Source organism: Oryzias melastigma, linkage group LG10 (genome assembly GCF_002922805.2).
Source record: "Oryzias melastigma strain HK-1 linkage group LG10, ASM292280v2, whole genome shotgun sequence".
NCBI lineage: Eukaryota > Metazoa > Chordata > Actinopteri > Beloniformes > Adrianichthyidae > Oryzias > Oryzias melastigma.
In genome coordinates this window covers 2,446,653-2,466,525 of record NC_050521.1, presented here as the reverse complement: position 1 = coordinate 2,466,525, position 19,873 = coordinate 2,446,653, and the positions used below count along the sequence as shown (strand labels likewise).

At 37.1% G+C, this 19,873-nt stretch overlaps 1 protein-coding gene and 1 long non-coding RNA gene across 2 annotated transcripts in view; one reads left to right on the top strand and one right to left on the bottom strand.

The window, feature by feature from the left end:
• Window positions 1-15,891, bottom strand: part of LOC118599260 (protein FAM13B-like) — a 29,785-nt gene extending 13,894 nt beyond the window's left edge. Inside the window, exons 1-3 of the mRNA XM_036214005.1 lie at window positions 15,595-15,891; window positions 2,482-2,634; window positions 1,070-1,288 (exon numbers count right to left, since the gene is read on the bottom strand). Coding sequence (XP_036069898.1) covers window positions 1,070-1,235 — 166 coding nt within the window. The 5' untranslated portion in view covers window positions 1,236-1,288; window positions 2,482-2,634; window positions 15,595-15,891. The remainder of the gene's footprint in view (window positions 1-1,069; window positions 1,289-2,481; window positions 2,635-15,594) is intronic.
• Window positions 15,892-16,347: 456 nt separating this feature from the next.
• Window positions 16,348-18,206, top strand: LOC112153740. The gene is made up of 2 exons (XR_002920535.2): window positions 16,348-16,487; window positions 16,812-18,206. It is a non-coding gene; the product is annotated as an uncharacterized LOC112153740 (long non-coding RNA).
• The last annotated feature ends 1,667 nt before the right edge of the window (window positions 18,207-19,873 follow it).

Here is a 19,873-nt window from a genome sequence, read left to right as displayed (position 1 = left end):
AGTCCTTGACAGGAACCTGAAGTTCCACATATCCATCAAAAATGTTTTATTTAACTGGTGACCCAAACAGTTAATTCCGTTTCAAGCTTTAATTTGTTTGTTTTTTTAAACAATTCTAAGGACTTTTGGGTTAAGATTAGACTAAGTTTGTATAATTTCCACTTCTGGTAGATTCTATCAGTCGCCATCTTGTCTGCAGCCAGGTCTCTCTTGAAGGTGATGCTACTTTGAAGTATGGTGTGTAAACATCTCTATTATTATTCATCTATAGCACATGTGTTAAAGTCAAGGCCCGGGGGCCGGATCCGGCCCTCTGGGTAATTATATCCGTCCCCCCAGATCATTTTATTTTATTGTTATAATGGCCCAATGTTATCTTGCACTCATTCCTATCTTGAATAATTTTTACAAAATATATTTTTATGGAGAATAAAATATTGAAAGTTATTAAATGTTTATGTTTATTTATTCTGGAATAATATTCTTGCCTTTTTATTATTCATAATTATGTTAAAAAGTTACGGTTTTAAGGTTCTAAAATGTGGCATTCTGCTAGCTTTTTGGACTATTTTGGCATTTACTACAATTTTTTAGGCTATTTTGAAGTACGCTATTTTTTCAGCTATATGCTAGCTGTTTTCACTAACCTACTTTTTTTTATTTTTTAGGCTAATTTGGAATGTAGCTAATATTTTAACTGGCTATCAGCTTCAGCGTTTTCGCCTATCAGCTTCAGTGTTTTTAGCTATCAATTTCAGCATCTTCAGCTATCAGCACTGGCATTTTCAGTGGCCACAATCAGCTTACAGCATTCACACTAGCATTATTGCAGGTAATGCTATACATCTATTTCATAGTTATGTTAAAAAGTTACGTTTTACGGTTTTTAAAATTTTGCTTTAATGTACTGAATAAGTGTTTATCCCGTTCGGCCCGCGACCTAAGGCATGTTTTGGATTTTGGCCTCTTGTGCGATTGAGTTTGACACCCCTGATCTATAGCTTTGACAAGCACACTCCAACAGGATCAAATTATAGCATAAACCTGAGTTTTGGCGTCCATCACTCACCGTGCTCCACAATGTAGTCCACAATGTGTTTCACCAGAGCAGGAACCTCATGGCCGCTGACTGTGTGCATCCGAGTCACTTCCTCCAAAGGAACGCCAAAAACCCGCGCGGTGCTGGCTGAGCTCTCGCCCTCGTTGCCTGGCAACAAAGACACGCTCTTCCTCATGGCCTCCTACTCGGCCTCCTCCTCCTCCTCACCACAACCCTGGCAAGACCTCACTTAAAAAAAAGGAACAACAAAAAGAGAAGTGTAAGATTTTATAAAATGGCAGATTAGCGTGAAGCATCACTTTTTATTATGTTTGCATTGAGGTCCACAGAGAACAAAGCTGGGATGAGAAAGAAAAACCCTCCAACCTAAAGATTGTGCTTAAGTCTTACTGTAAAAGTTTAGGTTGAAAAGTCCTCATTAATTAAGTTTGGGAGAAACAAAAAAGAACAAGCAGAACATGAGGATAATGCTAATGTAATAATCAAAGTCCCACATGTCGTCACGCACCTACGTGTGTGAAATTTGTTTTCCGCATTTGACCCATACCCTGTGAGCAGCAGACAGAGCTGCACTCAAGAACCATTTAGTGGTTTAATCCCTCAATCCAACCTCTTAATGCTGAGTGCCAAGCAGTCCTTTGTACAACTCAGCCTGGGGTTGAACTCACAACCTCCAGTCTCAGGGCGGACGCTCCACCATAAGGCCACTAAGCTGATTATAATGAACTTTTGGTAGACGTGCTCTTATTCTTAATTTAGGAGGCCTTGCTGGTCTTACTCCACTTCCAAACACCTCAGAGTGGTTTGGTGGAGGAGTGTCTGCCCCTAACGCTGACAGATCATATGGTCCGCTTTATGGTACAGTCAATCCAAATGCTCTAAAAATACATCACTGCTTGGCACCTGAGCATCAATGCCTGGACTGGGGGGGGGGGTCAAACACAGCTGTTACTGCTGCTCTTCAATCACTCAAGTTAAATGCAGTTGGAGTGGGAAAAATAGTGGAAATGTAACCTTCTTGTTAACCGTCTTGTTTTAACCCAGTATGACGTTGTTGAAATAGTTAATTAGTGATGATGGGAAAAAAAAAACATGTCTACTGAAATCATTATTTTATTCCTGTCTGGTAACATCTACCAAATCTTCATTTATAACCACCAAAGGTTTGGATTGACTGTGTGCCTACTGACAGTCAGGGATTATAAAAGAAATAAAAAAAAAAAGGTCAACAATGGGGGTCAAGTCTGTTCTAAAATAGGTTTGTAAAGCAAACAATCTATTAGATTGAATGTCATAAATAAGAAAATTCTTAGGAATGTGTTTTGCTTTTGTACTTTCAGTTTTGAGATGAACATGGAGCCTCAAGGCAAATATCTGACTGTGTCTGCTTGTCTGTGTGTGTCAGTTTGTTGCTTCCTCACCGTGTAGCAGTGAAAGTGTGTCCTTTCCTCTCCTCCCCTGGCCAGTGAATCACTGAACCATCTATGGCTGCTTCAGGTTGTGGCAGAAGATGAGCCGGTAGTTCCTCATTGACAGACCGCGAATCCCTCGAGCAGGATCCTCTTCTAGCTACTCTGAGGAGCAACAGAGGTAGGAGAGAGAAAAAAAAAACATTTAAACAAGGAAGAAGTAGAGGAAATAATAAAGCAGGTGGATATTCAGACAATAAAAAGAAAAAAGTTAGCTAATTAAGTAAATTTAAAATTAAAACTATAGTTTTTGGTTGAAAACTTGCACCATTTTTAGTAGATGTGTGTGTTTGTAAAGAAATTATGTTCAAATTAATGTACGTTTTATTAGTCAAGAACATGAGAGACAACATCAGGGTCAATACAAAATTTTCAAAACTTCATATAATTTTAAAAATCCTAAGTGAATTTTCTTTGTAAACCGCAGAGTCATAATCACAGCATCCGGTCATACCTGTAAGTCTACTTGTGTACAAAAGTCAAACACAACCTCAGCACCACCTTTGATGTTAGTGTGTGAACAGGAAAAGCAAACAAAGCACAGTCCATATCAGAATGAAATGACTCTGGACTGTTCAAACAGAAAACAAGAGGCTTCTAAATGAGAAAAAAGGAAGGGCAGACGAAGGGAAATTAGTCCTTCCACACTTAAAGATAATACTCTGTGTAACACTGTAAACACAATCAACAAAAAAAGCAGAAAACCAAAGAACAAACATAAAAACATCCAACAAATCTTAATTTCTATATTTTATATGTTTCAATTTTTTGGATTAAGTAATAAACTAGTGAAAAAGAACAGCTTTATGGAGAGCATAAGTGAAATATTTCTGGGCCGTGCCGTTTTTCTTCCATGTGTCTTGAGTGCATTCATCTTCAGCTGCATGCTTCCTCGTCTGACCCATTTAGACTGCAGCTTTTCCACCTCAAGAGGACCAGGAACAGAAATCACCAAATGAGAGTAGCTCAGCCCTGCAGTACCCAAAGCTCCAAAATTAGAATGCATCTTGATCATATAACCAAGTGTTATGTAACAGATGTAGCAGATATTTTTTTATTTTAGTTTGAGGCACAACCTAAGGGAAAAAAAAGATCTGATATCATGGTATGAAGCTGTCCAGGACAGACTGTGCAATGGCTAAAACACATGAGATCCAAAGAAAATGGTGGGAAAAGTCACAAACTGAAAGAAAAGGCAATTTGACATTAGAAACCATCTATAGTAAGACAAATTCAACTTCGGTTTCAGACTTTCCTCCAAATGTGAATCCTATTACAGTTTGGCTAAAGGACTTTTTTTTTTCAATGCTTTCATTCAAATTGAGCCTCTTTTCCTTCTAAAGCTAAGTTACCTGGCACTTGTAGAATGTAAGCCTCTTTAAAAGGCAAAGCAGTGTTCCAGCTGAAATTCTAGAACCGGGTCAGAGGCATTACAAACACAACCGAAAACTGAATACTTTTGTTCTCAGCAAACTAAGCCGATAAAAGTACTTTTTACAACAGTAAATTGTTGAAGTTTGTGTAATCACGATGACTTTTAGCAGCTAAAGGATTAGATAGCACAGAACCTGCATCTGAAGGTACTTGGCTCAATGGCCTTTTTAGATGGACCGATAGATGAGAACACTCTCATACGTATAGAAGAACTTCATGTTCCCATGTCTGTCTTTAAAGCAGACTGTTACAGAGCTCTGCAAAGATGTTTTAGTCAACTGAGAACAGCTTTTTGAGACTCAAAATAGTGAAAACTGAAGCAGACTGCGGTTGTGAACATGAAGAAAATGAGGTAAATGCAAACTTGAACTGAAGCCTGAGGGTTTAAAATGTTAGGGACACTTCAAGTTCACGCCCAGACATCAGCAACTATGCAAACTGAGGTACGGAAAAGGAGCGTCATTCTGTCAATCCTCCATTCCAGATTCTTGACAGTTAAGGAGACACGGGAGTGCAATATTTCTTGCTGCTTTATAATGTATTTTAATGTTAGTTCTCTCCTCTGTTTTGTCCTTGGATTTCTTGAAAGGCACTTGTGAATACATGAATCGTTTTTATTATTAATGTCAGGCAAGACCTGCTTGTTCACCCTACAGCACAGTAAGAAACCCACAAAACCTTAAGTGCTCTCAGTTCCTGCCAAAGGTACAATAGGCAACTAGAAAATCTCAGATTTCAGTGAGATTTTTGCCGCCAGACAAGAGACGGAAACCGCTGCCACTTCCCACAAAAGGCATTAAACGACAAGATCCACTAAAAGCCAGGTGCAGCAGACAGGAATTTTACAAAGATCTCAGTTCCCATCTTAACATGACATGATGTTTTAGCAACAAGAGATAGAAAGCGTAAAGTTCCCCTGACAATAAGTGCTTAGTGACCAGACACAATAAAAGTACGAGTGCCACTCCAAAAACACTGATGATCTAACTGCAGAAAGAGTCAAAGAGAAGAAGAGTTTCAAGAAGGAGCTGTAGTACATGAGCGGAGTGTGAAAGACAATTGTCCTGACAGTTCATTTTTGATGTTCTACACCCTGAAGAGGATATATTTGCATATAAACTCAGTGTTTTGTTAAAGGCCTTCTCAACGCCTAACATGAACGGTTGTAATACAAGAAGCTTTAAACGACACAATTTACTTAATCTAAAAGCAAGTGTTTTTTTTTTTACATGAACCTAAACCCCAAATACAGTATAGGGCTAATGTTTTGCCGCCAGAAAAAGAAGTAAGGACGACAAAAGTGTGGCTTAGGTGTCAGTTAACAAGATATATCTGAGAAAGAAGCTAAAGCAATAAAAGGTTCACACCAGGACTTCTGCTCCAAGAGGTAGAAATGTTTTTGTCCTTAAGACAGAAAAAAGACAAATGGTGATTAAACATTTTTTTGTGTGTGATTAAGGTCAGGAAACAATTCCTGACTAACTTTTATACTCCTTTAACTTTCCAGTGCTTAAAAATAAGGGTCCTCAGGAATGACTGAAGCTGAGCTATACTTTATTTGGCTTGCAGTCTTTTTCATAGTCAAACAAAAACTACAAACCTCGATACAAGAAGCTTTGTTACAGCAGATAACAAAACACAAGATGTGCTTGAGGAAGCAGCTAGTGCAGATAAAGGTTTCATAAAGACCATAGCTTCAAAAATGTTTGCAGGAAAACAAGCATAAAAACATAACATTGGATGGTCTCGCCACCACAAGGCCTCCAATGACCACATGTGCTTAAAAGAGCTTAAGCAGATAAATTGGGAACAAGACCTCCAAAAATGATGATGGTGTTTTAAGAGTAATAAGCATAACAAGAGCTTTATATTGTGATACCTCACTGGTACTAGGTGGTGAAGAACCTGCAACCTCAAAGAAGAACAGACCGGTATGTTTGCTTTCTTTGTTTTATTTCATTCGTTACGTAATTTCTAATTTGCATCAGTTTCTCCTGAAGCCTGAATTACTTTCACTCTTCAAGTAGTTACTGATTTAATCTGAACATTGGTGGGAAAAGTACTGAAAGTCTATGCCCGAGTAAAAGTTTATTTACACGGCTAAACTTAGATATACACATAACAGTACTGATGATTAAAAAGTACACCAGTAAAAGTAATTTTCCAAAAAAATTACTCAAATTACAAAGTTTAAAGTAACCTTTTATATATATATGTTTTTAAGTTATTTTCTTTCATGCTTTCATTGTTTGTTTTTTACTGATTAATTTTTAAGAGTATGAACACTGGACATTAGAGGCATCTACAAAGTTCTGATATTTTGAACAGCAGATCAGTTTCTTTGTGGTTTAGGCTCAGCAAAAGCAGAAGACATGTTTAAATTTGTACCATATATGTCCTAAACTATTTATTATGGCTATAAAAATCCTTAATTTGGGTGAACTCTCTCATGACTGAAAAGCTTTAAAATAATGAACCTCCTAAACCTTCTTTCATTCATTGCTGGTGAAGCCCCAAAACCCCAATATCAGTTTTTAGAGAATAAAAGAACAACTGGAATAATACATTTACATTTTTTAAAAGATCCTTAAAAGCTGGAATGGAAATGAAACTGACATTAAATACAATCCCAAATGACATGACTTTGAACACTCCACAGTTTAGTTCCCGGCGCTTCTTAAATCATGGGGCGTGCCTCCCATCCCAGTCAAATCAGTCAGAACATGTAGAAGGGGAAATAAAAATTTGCCATCACAAAAACTCCAAATTTGTATTACAAATGTAACCAAAACAACTCCGTTACCACAGTGATTTCTCACAATGTAATCACAACAACTTGATTGCCATGGTGATTTCTCATTCAGTCTGTTTCTCCCTGAAAACAGAATTTGCCTTTAGCTTAAAGAATAGACAAATCTCTCACTGGGGTAACAGAAAAAAAAATCCTTTAACTAGGATGATAAACTCCCACTAAACCCGAGACAAGAATATTTGACTAAGACTAGTTTAGCTTTGGATTCACATTTACTAGAAGAGACTAAAAATTGCCACCCTGTTTTCTGCCTTCAAATCTTTTTTTTTTTTGGCAAAGCCGTCATTTGCATTGCTGCCAAACCAAACCAGAAAACTGCTCAGGGAGGTTTTTGCAGGACTATCCTCCTCCTCCACATTGTCACGCACAAGCTCGCTTCCCGCTGTGACGACAAACGAGCTACAGCACATTGAGGTGCCACTATGGCACCACTTAAGCTTTTGCTTCACAACATCGGATCATTTTTCAGATCAGTAAAACGAGACAAAAAAAAAAAACAATAGGAAAAACAAGAAGATAAAAGCCTAAAATTACTTTTTTTAAAAAAGCTTTAAAACATTTTTGAGAAAACGTATATAAAGTACTTCAAAGCATAAATATACACTCACACATCCTTGAACTTTGAACATAAGCAACAATGTAAAAACATGTAGTTTGTAGTTACATTTACATGTCAGTAGGCCAAATCTACAAAAACAGGGAGAAAAAGATGATTTATATGTAATTATTCCCTTGTAACCACATGTCCAAATTAAATCTTAAATGAAAAGTTAAAATTAAACTTTAATTATTATTTTAGTTGTAGTATTAAAACTAACTGTGGGAATATTTAAATATTTCAAATAATTATTATTATCCATGGTATGTGTGCAGATGAGGCACTGCCATGCCCGCTTTTCCAAGCGATTTTTGATCCTTTCAGCTTGCCATACTGTCTTCCCCTGACAGCACACGCCTCTTGGAGGAGCAGCAGCTGCGGGATAGCTAATGTCCCTCACTGGGAGATCTGAACTCAGACATGGTGCTTTAATTGAGGCCAATTGCATTTGGTGTGGACAGACAATTGATTTTAATAATGCGATCTGCGGTACACGTGTGGCACGAATCGTGGCTAGTGATCCGAACGGACCACGGATTATCCGTGATCCGTTACACCCCAAATAGTGAGACAATTACTTACAGTAAAGAATTTTGTTCAGTTTGCATCATACAGTAAAGTTTCTCAAGAAATCTTTAAACCATTTGTCATCAGTTGCATAACAATCACAAAGACATCATGTGACAAACTGACAGGAATAGATTGCCAACATTTAAAGTTCCAATGTACTGAATAATTGGCAACTAAATATTTTGCAAAAAATCCAAACTCAGCCTTGGCTAGGAGTGTTTTAAAGTGGCGTCTGACTCAAATTAAGTTTGGTTAATGAAACAGAATCAATGATCTTGGGCCTTGTGAGAGACAGCAATTGCAGCGACTGTGGAATCAAATGATCAAGATGAGGTTCATCTGCTAAAACAATGAACACCTCTGCATTTATGAGCCATTTTAAAGCCAGAGCAGCACGATGAATACAAGCGAGAGACTGCTAGCAGCACTATGTCTGTGGCTGACAAATTTAAAAAGACGAAAACGTCTTCAAAAAAACAGCGCCAAAGCAAACGAAATCACAAAGAAGGTAATGGAGTACATGGCTTTAGATGACCAGCCGTTCAGTGTTGTGAAAGGCATCAGTTTTATTAGGGTTATTAGTATTAGGGTTAGTCGACTAATGGACTATTAAAATGGTCAATAGCTAATATAGTAGTCGATTAGTCGTTACTTTAGATGATATGGAGTCAGAGTTTAGTAAAGTTGAACAAAGTTAAGAGCGTTCAGCACTAAAAAATTAACTTTTTTTATATTTTAATCAGTGAGACCAAAATTTTATCTTTTGTGGAAAATAGTTCCTTGTTTCAGATGCCGACCTCTTTTGATTTAACCTTGTTTTAATATCAGAAACTAATGAAGGACAGAGGCTGCCCATTCATTAAAAGTTTAATAAATTATTATCTTAATTGTCTTTATTTTTAGTTAGTTAAAAGCTAATGATGGTTAAGATGTGCGCTTTACATCCAGTTTGTTCATAACCCAATTAGTCGACTAATTGGAAAAAAACAATCTGTGATCAGTCGACTATTAAAATAATAATTTGTGGTAGCCCTAGAGTGAATTGTACCCGTAACACAAGACCGAGCAGGCGATATATCTCAAACGTGTGTTTACCAGAGATGTAAAAATGTACTTTATTTAAAAAATAAATCCCTAGTTTAAAGAATGCAAATTTATCATCTAAATATTATAAAACCACATTGGTTTGACTATCATAACATTAGATTTTCTTCAATGCATACATAAAATTGGTAAAAACTAAAGTTATGACAAGATGAAAACTTGACAGAGATGTGAGAAGTTTTTGTGACTTTGAAAACCATCAGGATGGAAATCAATGTCAGGTACTTCTGCAATGTGTTGTGACCTTTATACAGCATAACTTCCTTGTACTCTTCAGTGTCAGTTTCACATTTGCCGTCTATAAAAGCACACACCCAAACAACACTTGTGACAGGCACGATACAAATCTCATCTATCAGTCACGGTGCATGTGACCAAGATCCTCGTCTGTGCTGTCAAAGGCAGAACCAAAACAACACTTTGCTGATCGTCGTTTTAAAGACCTTACAATACATCACAGATAACGTTATAAAAACAACTAATGAAGATATAAAAATGTAAAGATCCCATAAAAAACTGGTATATGAATGATTTACTGCCCTATCACCAGGTGACATTGATGAGTGCTCACAATGAGTCTGCCAGCATCAGAGTTAACCATTAAAGGTCCTATAAATAGTTTCACAGGAAGCTGGACAACAGGATGTTTATTATTAATCTGTTTATACTGGATTGTAGTTTCACGAGGATCTCAGTGGCTCCAGTGTTGTCAGCCTGAACTCCACAATTATTTGCAGCTGCATCAGTCTACTGTATACACACATGGATGAGGGTTCAAAGCCTAAAAAGTTGGCAAATGACAGTCGACCGGGAAAGGAGGAAATGTAATAAAGCTTCTCTAAAACTGCACTGTTAAATGCATGCCATTGACCAAGACTTGTGTTCACTCTACTGCATAATTCTGGAATAAATAACGGTGGTCATTAAAACAGCAACATTTTAAAACCCAGGCATCTTAGAACAGTGGATTACTTTAGCGTTGTTTTGAAAAGGTCATTTTAAAAACTGGGACTTTAAAAAAATATGCAAAAGAGTTTTTAGCACGTTGAGAGTTTCACTTAGACCCAAATCTTTCCTGCAGTAAGCAACCATTGAAGTCAACTGGAAAACTTCTAGTTTCCCTAAATAAACTACAACCTCCTGCTAAATGATAATAGAAATAAAGCTTGTTTCATTATAAATAAAAAAATGGAACAAGCATCATCATGTCTTGTATTTGATCTCAATTTATTTGAACTAAAGTATTTTTTTTTATAAAATGTAAACATTGCTGATTTCCATCAAAGCATCTTCATAGTTTTCAGTTTAGTATTGGACTGGGAATAACACTCTTTCATGTCCTAATATAATTTAACAATTGTTAGCAAATACGTACAAGAATGACCAGAACACTGCAAATTAAGTGACAAATAAGGAGACAGAAAAGAGAAGGAAAGATAGCAAGAGGAAAGCAGGTAAAAACAAAGAAAATGGCAACTGCCTAACCCCGTCATTTCATAACTTAGTAACTTGACCGGTCTTTGCACTGATTAATTAATAACTCGCTCTTCCTGACAAAAGCTAAATCGGACTTGCCCTTAATTATTCACAGGCTTCAATCACACTTAAATCAACTTTTACTTTTAATGGAAAAGTCCAGCTGATCCTCTTTTAATTCATTTATTTCAATAGTTTAACTAAAAGAGGCAAGGTTGCACTCAATACTTGACATTGTGAAATAAATTCAGTGAATTTAATTTGAAGCCAGGGATGAGATAGAGACGTATGCCTGATCAGAACCACATCTTCTTCCAGGCACTGAGACAAGTCCAGTGGAGATTTAAAAAATATTCCACTGGCAAAAAAACAGTAAGATGCCTCATTTGCTTAAAAAATACTGAAAGTCAACTTGTGTTTGCTATTTTATTATTTTCAATGTGTACAATAACAATAATCCAGTTTCAACCAATTACGTTTTTCAGTTTAAATTTGTTTTATGTGGATCTTTAGTATTTCCTCTCTAAATAAGTTTGAAGATTTCAATCATCTTCCGTCTCACATTTCAACTTTTAAATTTAATTAACTGCCTGATTTTTTTCATTAAAGCCCAGTATTATAGTGTTTATGTAGTTTCTTTCTTTTGTAACATTGTGGACACTATATGTCAGATATGTTACTGGAAAAAGGAAAATGAGTTGTATGTTTTCTTAAGAGGCAGGAACACAAAAAAAGGCCTTAAATGCCTACAGCGGAAACCAAAATGCAGCTCTGTGTTTGCGTCTGTGGGACTGGAAGAAAAGCATCAATTCATTTGACACATTTGCATAGAGTTTGGTTGTTTGCCAAGCGGGTGAAAAGTCATTTGAGTTCTCTTTTCTCTCCAAAAATAAAGCAACGAACATTGGTCTTCGTGTTAAAAATAAAGTTTCTAATCATGCAAACAATTTGGCAGAAAAAACTGAAAAAATAATAATTACTTTAAAAGCTTTTATCAAAATAAGCAACAGCAATTTTAAGCATGTAGTCAATTTTTACTCTGCTGGGACATATCAACGGTCTGTTGTGTTGTTAATGTATTTTGAGTTACATATCATTCTCTATTGTTGTAAATTGACCTTAAACAGAGTCTGAAGGTCAAAATCTGAGTTTACTACATTTCCGAGTTCGACTTTGTGGCAGTTAATCTCCACCAATCCCAATGAAGTGACCTAGTTTTAATTTGGCACATTTGTTCCGGGAGGACATTCTGTCAGAGGTGTTTGGATTGTGGTAAGCCAAGCTGGCCTCGGGGGGAGGAGCAGCAGGCAGAACAGGTGGTGGTCTCGGCACTCACCTGATGGTGAAATTCTCTAGTGTGTCTGCTGTACTGTCTGCTGCTTTAGTAGTAATTATAGGACATCTCTATCAGATAGGGTTTCTTTTTATTATTTTGTTTTTCCAAGTGTGAGCAAATGTTAGATAAAAACACTGACTGTTAGAGGAAGCACCCAAACAAAAAGCGAAGAACATGTAAGTGACCAAGCAGAATGGTTCAAGGGGAGTCTCAACACAAAACAGGAAACAGCACATTATTAAAGAATTCTGCAGCAGACGATTCCCCAGAGCTCACCAACAAACGTCTCTTTTTCAATTTAAGTTAGTAAATAATACTAACATAATGAAATCATAAAAATGCATGCAATATTGATTTTTTTCTAGTTATTAACAGTTGATAATGTTTTTTTATATTGCATGTGTGTGAAGATGACTGTACTGGTGACAGCTTTGAAAAAAGATCACTCGCCATATTTGTAATAAATTGATCAATGAATCCTGTTCCTGTCAAAGACTCCATTCCATAATGCATTTTCACACATGCTCTAATGTATTGTGCTGGGAAAAATGGAAAAACCGAGTCAAATCCACTGGGAACATTAAGAAAATTACTGGCAATTTACTTTATACTTATTGGCATGACCTAATTAGCTCCAAAATGAGTTTTGCGCATTTTGATCACTTGATATGCTGCCAGAAAATTGCTTTTCTCAATATTATATATAAAGCATTGCAACAATTACCTTTTATTCTCCCCAATTTTTCATGAATAAATGTATAAGGTCATGTATTTTCAAAGCACTGACCAAATGTGGAGGCAGATTAAAAGAACTAAATATGTGCTTTAACACTTAAAATGAAAATATTAGATACATATTAGGAACAAGAGGTTAAATGCAGTTGTATATAAATACTTTTATTGACCTGAATTTGGGTTCTTATCATAAAAATGATGCATCCCATTGTTTAAAGGTCTTATAATAACTTTCTGCTGAATCAAAAAAGGACAGGAGCTTTCTGAAATTTGTCTGTGGGAAAAACAAGTCAAATCTAATAGTTAAAAGGAATACGTTTTACACACCCTACGTGTAAAAAATCTTTAAGCAGATAGTTGAAGTGAAAAAAAAAGCTTTTTATAGATTACCAAAATAATGAGAATCACATGAAAGATGAACATTCCATGATGTTTGTTTATATATGTATGCAGACAGAAACAATTGTAAATATACTTGAGCAGTCTCGTAATGTGAGACAAAGCTGATTGAACTAGTGGCAAGGATTACGATAGGCTCCGTGGTCCATCAGCTTGCATTTCAAGTCATGTGACTTTCCTCACTGTGCAATCTCTCTGGAGGCCCGACACATTTAGCAGACAGTGACCTGCTAAAGCACTGACCTTAAACCTACTGAGAATGTTTTCTCACCCCCAGATTACTTCTCCCAGCAGCTCAGGATTTCTCCATCTGCCCACTTGGGTGCAAAAGCGGGAGATCTTTGCAAAAAGAATAGAATAATAATATACAGGAGCAAATCGCATGAAAGGAAACACAGAGCTGTTGGTAGATTTGTTTGTTTCTGCTCAGCCAGCATTTCTGTTTTGCAGCAACTGGACAAAAATGACATATTGAAAATCTCTGCAGAGTCATTAAGACTTTTGTAATTACATATGTAGCTTGATGATCATGTTTTTAAAGACCCACTCCAAATAAAATTGGGGTTTTAACATGTTCTTGTGGCATTATTCTCACTACGGGGGACATAAATAAGGATGTAATGAATCAGTCAAGCCACAATTTTGATTTTTTTCTGATATTTTTTTGTCAATACAATGAATTAATGGAATTTTAAGGCCAAGTATGTTTTCTTTTTGCCCCTTACATAAACTGTCAGTTTTCCTACTAACAGAAAGGATTCAACAAAAATAAATAATTATACATATTAAAATGATCCCAAATACTTTCATACTCAGTTCATGGTCCACTCCAGTATTGCTCGCTATTTTTGTTGCACTGCTAATGTTAGGTTGGGGGTGTGAGGGGCTGTAAACTAGTGTGAGACCATGTAAACAGATGGATGATGGGAAGTAGGGGCTACCTTCCTCCTTGCTAATAGTCCCACCCACAACTCAAGAGGTGAATTTCTAATGATCAACTGTCACTCTGCAGAAACTATGTCCTATAAAACCAAAAATGTTTTCTTTTTTGGTTAAAAATTGCATCATCATAATTAACAGATCAATGGGAACGCTTTTAAAATAGCTCAAAAGATGATCAAAGAGGGTATTACGTGATTTTACAACACATTCTCAGATCAACTGCACACGCTGAAGGAACAGGAGCAGATAAAAACTGCCTTTTTTTTTTTGGCTCTATCTTTTTGGTTTAGTTTGGTCCCCTCATCCAGTCTAAAACTATAACTCAGCGACCCGGCAACAAAAGTCGGACGCTGCAAGCAGCTGTGCGATTATGAAACTACTGCTGCATGTGAGCACATATTTTCTTTGCGTTTAAAACTGAGGCTTAGGTTACATGCAGGCCTTATCTCACACTGTAGGAGGCTGGAGAGTTTAAACACACTTGGTATGTGAATACGTGACGGATTTCACGTAAAGCGATACAGGTCACAGATTTATTGAGAATAGAGGTTAATTACTTCGTTGTTCATGTGTACAGAGACTTTTTATTAGCACTATACAGGTTATTATTTTACAATATTTTGCTTCAAAAATGATAGTAAACTTGAAATATTTAACAAACTGATGTGCATTTATTAGGTTTACCATATTATTATTGTATAATAACAATAATATTAATCTTAAATGGTAAATTCTGAGTTTTGGAGCTATTTTTAGATCGGCACAATATTAAGCTTTACGTTAAAAATAACCTGATTGAAATGGAACAGGAAAGACCTTTATGACCCAATTGATGAAAAATAACATTTTCCATAAAAAAAAAACTCCATAGTGGAGACTTAAAAGAAGCAGCAGACACAAACGTTTAAGAAATATAGTCAATCGATTCTTATTATCAGCAGTACAAAACAAAGCAGGACAGGTAAGAGCGCCCCAATGTCAAACTAGCCACAAGAATGCCAGAACATTCCAGCAGTCATTAAGTGGAGCCCAGCAGGGAGCCTGATGAAGCCTTCCAGGAGCAAAATATTAAAACTACCGCCTTTCATTTGAATCCTTTCAAACATTTCAAAACAGAAACTAAATCCTCTTTTCCTGTGAGGCCCAACATGATGACAGTCAGAACTGGGACTGGATTCATCAGTGTAGCTTCTTCTTTTTATCAACAAAACACTAAACACCTCCCATCTAAGTATAAGGCTAGATACATACACTTAAAACTGGACATTAAGAAGAAAATGTCTGCAAATGTCCTCAAAATTACGTAACTATTTAAATCTGCGTGGAATTTATTTTAGGTTTCTCTCTTCCGGTTAGCTTGATGCGCGAGGAGCCGCAGATGTGATGGAAGTGCCTATTTAGCCTTTAGCCGCTCGCTTCCAGAGGATATAAATTAAGCCAATATCCCATAAAAATCAACTTCAAACCCCGCTATTGCCCTAAAATGGAGAACGCAGATGAATACTACCGATAAATTAGTGTTAAATACACACAAGTGGCTAAAAGCTGACGCTTAAGCTAGCAAAGCAGGCTAGCATAGGTTAGCGTCTAAGATGCTGAGGGGAGCCGGAGAGGAGTTGTTAGCACGGCGGGGTAGCGAGCCGCTCCAGGGAGCCTTACCAGGTCAAAACAAACAGGAAGACGCAGCCGAAAGCATCAATTTTGCTGCTTTTGCTTCTGGAGCCGACGTCGGTGGAGACAAAAAAAACTTTGACGGATTCACAGCAGACGGCGTATGGATACCGTGGCGAACATTGCAGAAGGAGCAAAAATAAGAATATGTAACAGATATTTTTAAACGCGTTTCCTCTTTTTCTTCTCTGTAAGCTGGTCCAGACTCGAATGCTAGGTCGGCTGTCGCTAAGAGGAGAGAACCCGCACACACACACAGCGCCTCGGGGGACGAACCTGCCAAAGCTCTGACCACGCCCCTTTCGCTGTGAACACAGCGGGGGATCGCTGCCAAATAGTGACCCCGCCTTTTATGGAAGTTTTTTAGTTCCTTCAGACTCTGAATTTTTTTTAACCCCTGAATTTTTATTCTGAATTTTTTTTAACCCCTGAATTTTTATTCTGAATTTTTTTAACCTCAGATATTTGGGTTATTGGGAACAGGGAGGACCAACGTTCATTTTGTGTGTCACGTTTCTATTCAAGTTAAATTGCAGCACAACATTATATAAGGTGATGAAGTATTTTCCTACTGCATGTGTCATGATAAAGAGAGTTGGAATCTGACAATGTGAATTGATTTCATAATTAACCCTGTTGGGTGCTGTCTATCAGTCATTGCCATTTTTTCGACAAATTAAAATAAACTTGTTTAATTGTTGAAAATATAGTCAACCCCCATCTGTCTGCTGTCCCCTACAGTTTTCCAAATTTCAAGGACTTCTGGTGTATCCTTTTGTGCTCCCCATATCCCAGGATGCATTGCAGTCGACCCCGGAGATTTTTCCACAGTGGTGGACTTAGATGTGGGACCCAGAGTCATAGAAAATGTGACTTTTAATGTAAGTAAAAACTGCAAACTGATAAGTTTGTGGTTTTGATGATTAACATAAAACATTTTAACATTATTTTTTATCTGAAATGTAACAACCCTGTCCCGTAATTCCTGGTTAGCTGGATTGAATTAGTTCAGTTTCTGATTGATTGAAGATACCTGATCCAGCCAGGTGAGCAGAAGAAGCTTTAACAAGGTTAGCTGTAAAACGAGCAGAACAGAGTTGGTGACCGCTGCAGTAGAGTTTAGTGTCTTTTGTGTTCTAATGTAAAACATTTTGGAGAGGGATTAACCCCTTCATCTCTCCCTCTTTGCTTTATGTGTTTTTCAGGACAATCCTGAAGATAATGACTCTGCTGGGAAATATTTCCCCCTTATAGGCCAAAAAAACAGTGGGATAACCTAAAAAAATTACAAAGTATGTTGATGTGTGGTGAAGAATATAACATGTTGGATACATGTTAAATATGCATGTTATAAAAAGGTTTGTATCTTCTTTCTGCCGTCCATTATGATTCTTTGTATTCAGGATTGTGAGTATCCAGCATCAGGAGAAGGTTAGTGGGATGTCCACTGCTGCTACTGTTGGTTTGACCTCATGGATGAGGCATCAGGACAGAGACCTTCCACCAGTCTTCCTGTCCTGATTTCTTCTATCTGGGAGTAAACTCCACAGACAAGTACAGCAGTGGGTGAAAGAGAGGAAGGAAGGAGTGAGCCACCAGGTGGAAGAAGGAAATGAAACACTAGTTGCATTTCCATTATACATTTGCGCAAAACTTTATCGAAATTCTAGGAATTTAGAAAAACACATTTCGAAATGACACTGTTACTATTAAATCATATTTTTTTGCAATAAAGCACAAAGCAACTCACGCGATAAGTCATTAAGAACACGGCAATTAATGAGAACAAGCAGATTGCGGTGACGTCACAGCTCTGTCTGAAGAGCGTGTGCCGCGCAGTCTATTGACAGTCTCAGGTGCACGTGAGAAACCTGTTCAGCAGTTTAAAAAAAAATAACCATTCCAGCAAGTACGCTGCTGGACCTTTTTTTTCTGTTTAAAAACATGACGAGATCCATTTAAGTTTCTGTCCATGCACTCGCGCTTTTTCTCAAACGGGAGTTCAGCATCTTTAGACTCCAAGCTGCAGAAGTGTAGCTGGAGATGAAGCGATGAGGAAATCTTGGTGATTTTATTATGGAGGAGCTGCATGATTCCATATGACACTCAAGTTCTAAAGAACTGTGAAGCTGTTGGATCTCTCCTGCCGCCCGCTGTGTTGCTCTCAGGATGGACACTTCATACAAAGAGGCGCATCTATTTTGAAAAAAGTGTTTCCATTACAGTTTTGCATTTTGTCTGTTTCACTACTCCCCAAATCCCACCTCCTCTAAGCACAAAACCTTTTTTTCGAAAAATGCCAGTTTTTTAGAAATTGTGGTGTTTCCATTAAAAATGTATTATCGAAACTCCAATTTGCAAAATTTCAGTCAATGGAAACGCGACTAGTGATGAGCTTTCTAGACCTGATCAGAGAGGACACGAGGCAGAAGAGCAGAGCGCACGAGAGAGGAGGGAAACTTTTGACCAACTTTAGTCTCCTGGATAAAAATGCCAACAAATAACCACATTTGATTTCTGAGAATTAATGAAGTTTATATTTGATGTATTAAAATGTTTGTTTTTTTAATATAAATAAAGGTAAAAATCCAACACAGTAATCATCATTCATTGTAACACTTTTATTTCCAACTATTTACAAAGATGGTTGACATTGATGGGGGGGCTTCAACTGAGATGCGGGGCTGGAACTTCCTGGGTGGTGATTGGGACGTCTTGCAGGATGGTCTGCAGAGTTTCAGGATGCATCTTCACTGTAGACTGCATCGTCCATCTTCAGGGTTTACAGGGTTGGCTGTGGACGGATGCTTCATGACCAAAAATGATCCATAAATACATAAATATGAGATGACGCATGCACTGTCCTAAAACTTTTGTAACAAAAACTTTTTTTTAAAAAATCACTTGATTAATTAATTACCTGTTAAAAGTAATCGAGGTCAGGTGGTACCTCCCCTAGGGCAGAAACCTCAGCAGGTAGTTGGTCCTCCCAGAATAAAAAAAATTCAGAGGTTAACAAAATCTGAATAAAAAATTCAGAGGTTAAAAAAAATCAGAGTCTGATGGAACTAAAAAACTTCCATAGTAAAAACCTTTTGTAGAATCCTCCGGAATGTTCTAGTGAACGCCGAGTGATCCAGCAGTGATCGCTGTTCCAAACGAAAGAACAGCTTGAACACGTCGCTGACAAATATAAGGGCTTTTTCTGATGAAGTCACAAAATTAGCTCTATGTGACGTCAACATCACCTGTAGCTGATTGGATGAAAATAGTGACATAAGCAATGACATCATCATCAAATGTAGCTGATTGGACGAAAATATTGACATAGGCAATGACATCATCACTTAATCCTCCTCCAAAAGTAAAAGTTGAATCAAATAACTCGGAAACATTTGGAGCTTCGTGCTTCACACGTTCAACTCATGGTGGCTAAGCTACAGGAAAATAGCCAGCAAAGCTACACCTACTGATATTTTGTTCAATTAAATTATTCAAGAAAAAAATAAAACAAGGTTAGACCATTAAAATTTACAGCCCTTAACATACGATCTACCCGCTTTATGAAGGACCCGCCGGCCGTCGGTGACCGCGAAGGCCGCGGCATCGGAAAGAATTTAGACCCAGCTCAATAGACCAAAACAAACGCTGACGTCACGTCAGGGACATGATTTGATTGGCTGGATATCGATCGATGTGTTCCTGGATCCACTACTTGCTCTGGTGACACTGTTTGGGTAAAGTTTTTCACTCCAAATTTTTTATGTTGAATTTCTGACCCATTCAAATTTTAAGTCTCGAAATTAAAAACACTGTTTTTTGAGATAGAAAATATTTTTGGGAGGATAAAAATTTGCTGTATAAAAAGCGAGGGTTGAAATAAAAAATTCAGAGGTTAAAAAAATTCAGAAAAAAATTCAGAATAAAAAAAATCAGAATAAAAAATTCAGAGGTTAAAAAATATCAGAGTCTGATGGAACTAAAAAACTTCCATAGCTTGTCTGCCAGACCCAAGTCCAGTTACATTACAAACAAGTGAGGGAGTTCTTTACATATAAATTCTTAACTAATTATGATTAAAATATTTATTTTCTCATTAAAGCAGTCACAGAGGACTATAAAAAATGTTACACTTGTATTACACTTTTAATGCATTCACACAGTTGGTTACTAATTCATTATGAATCTGCAGTTCTTTTAGATATATAATGTCCACGTTTTAATGTCTATTGCTTTTGCATCTGCAACATAGAGCATGTTTATCTTT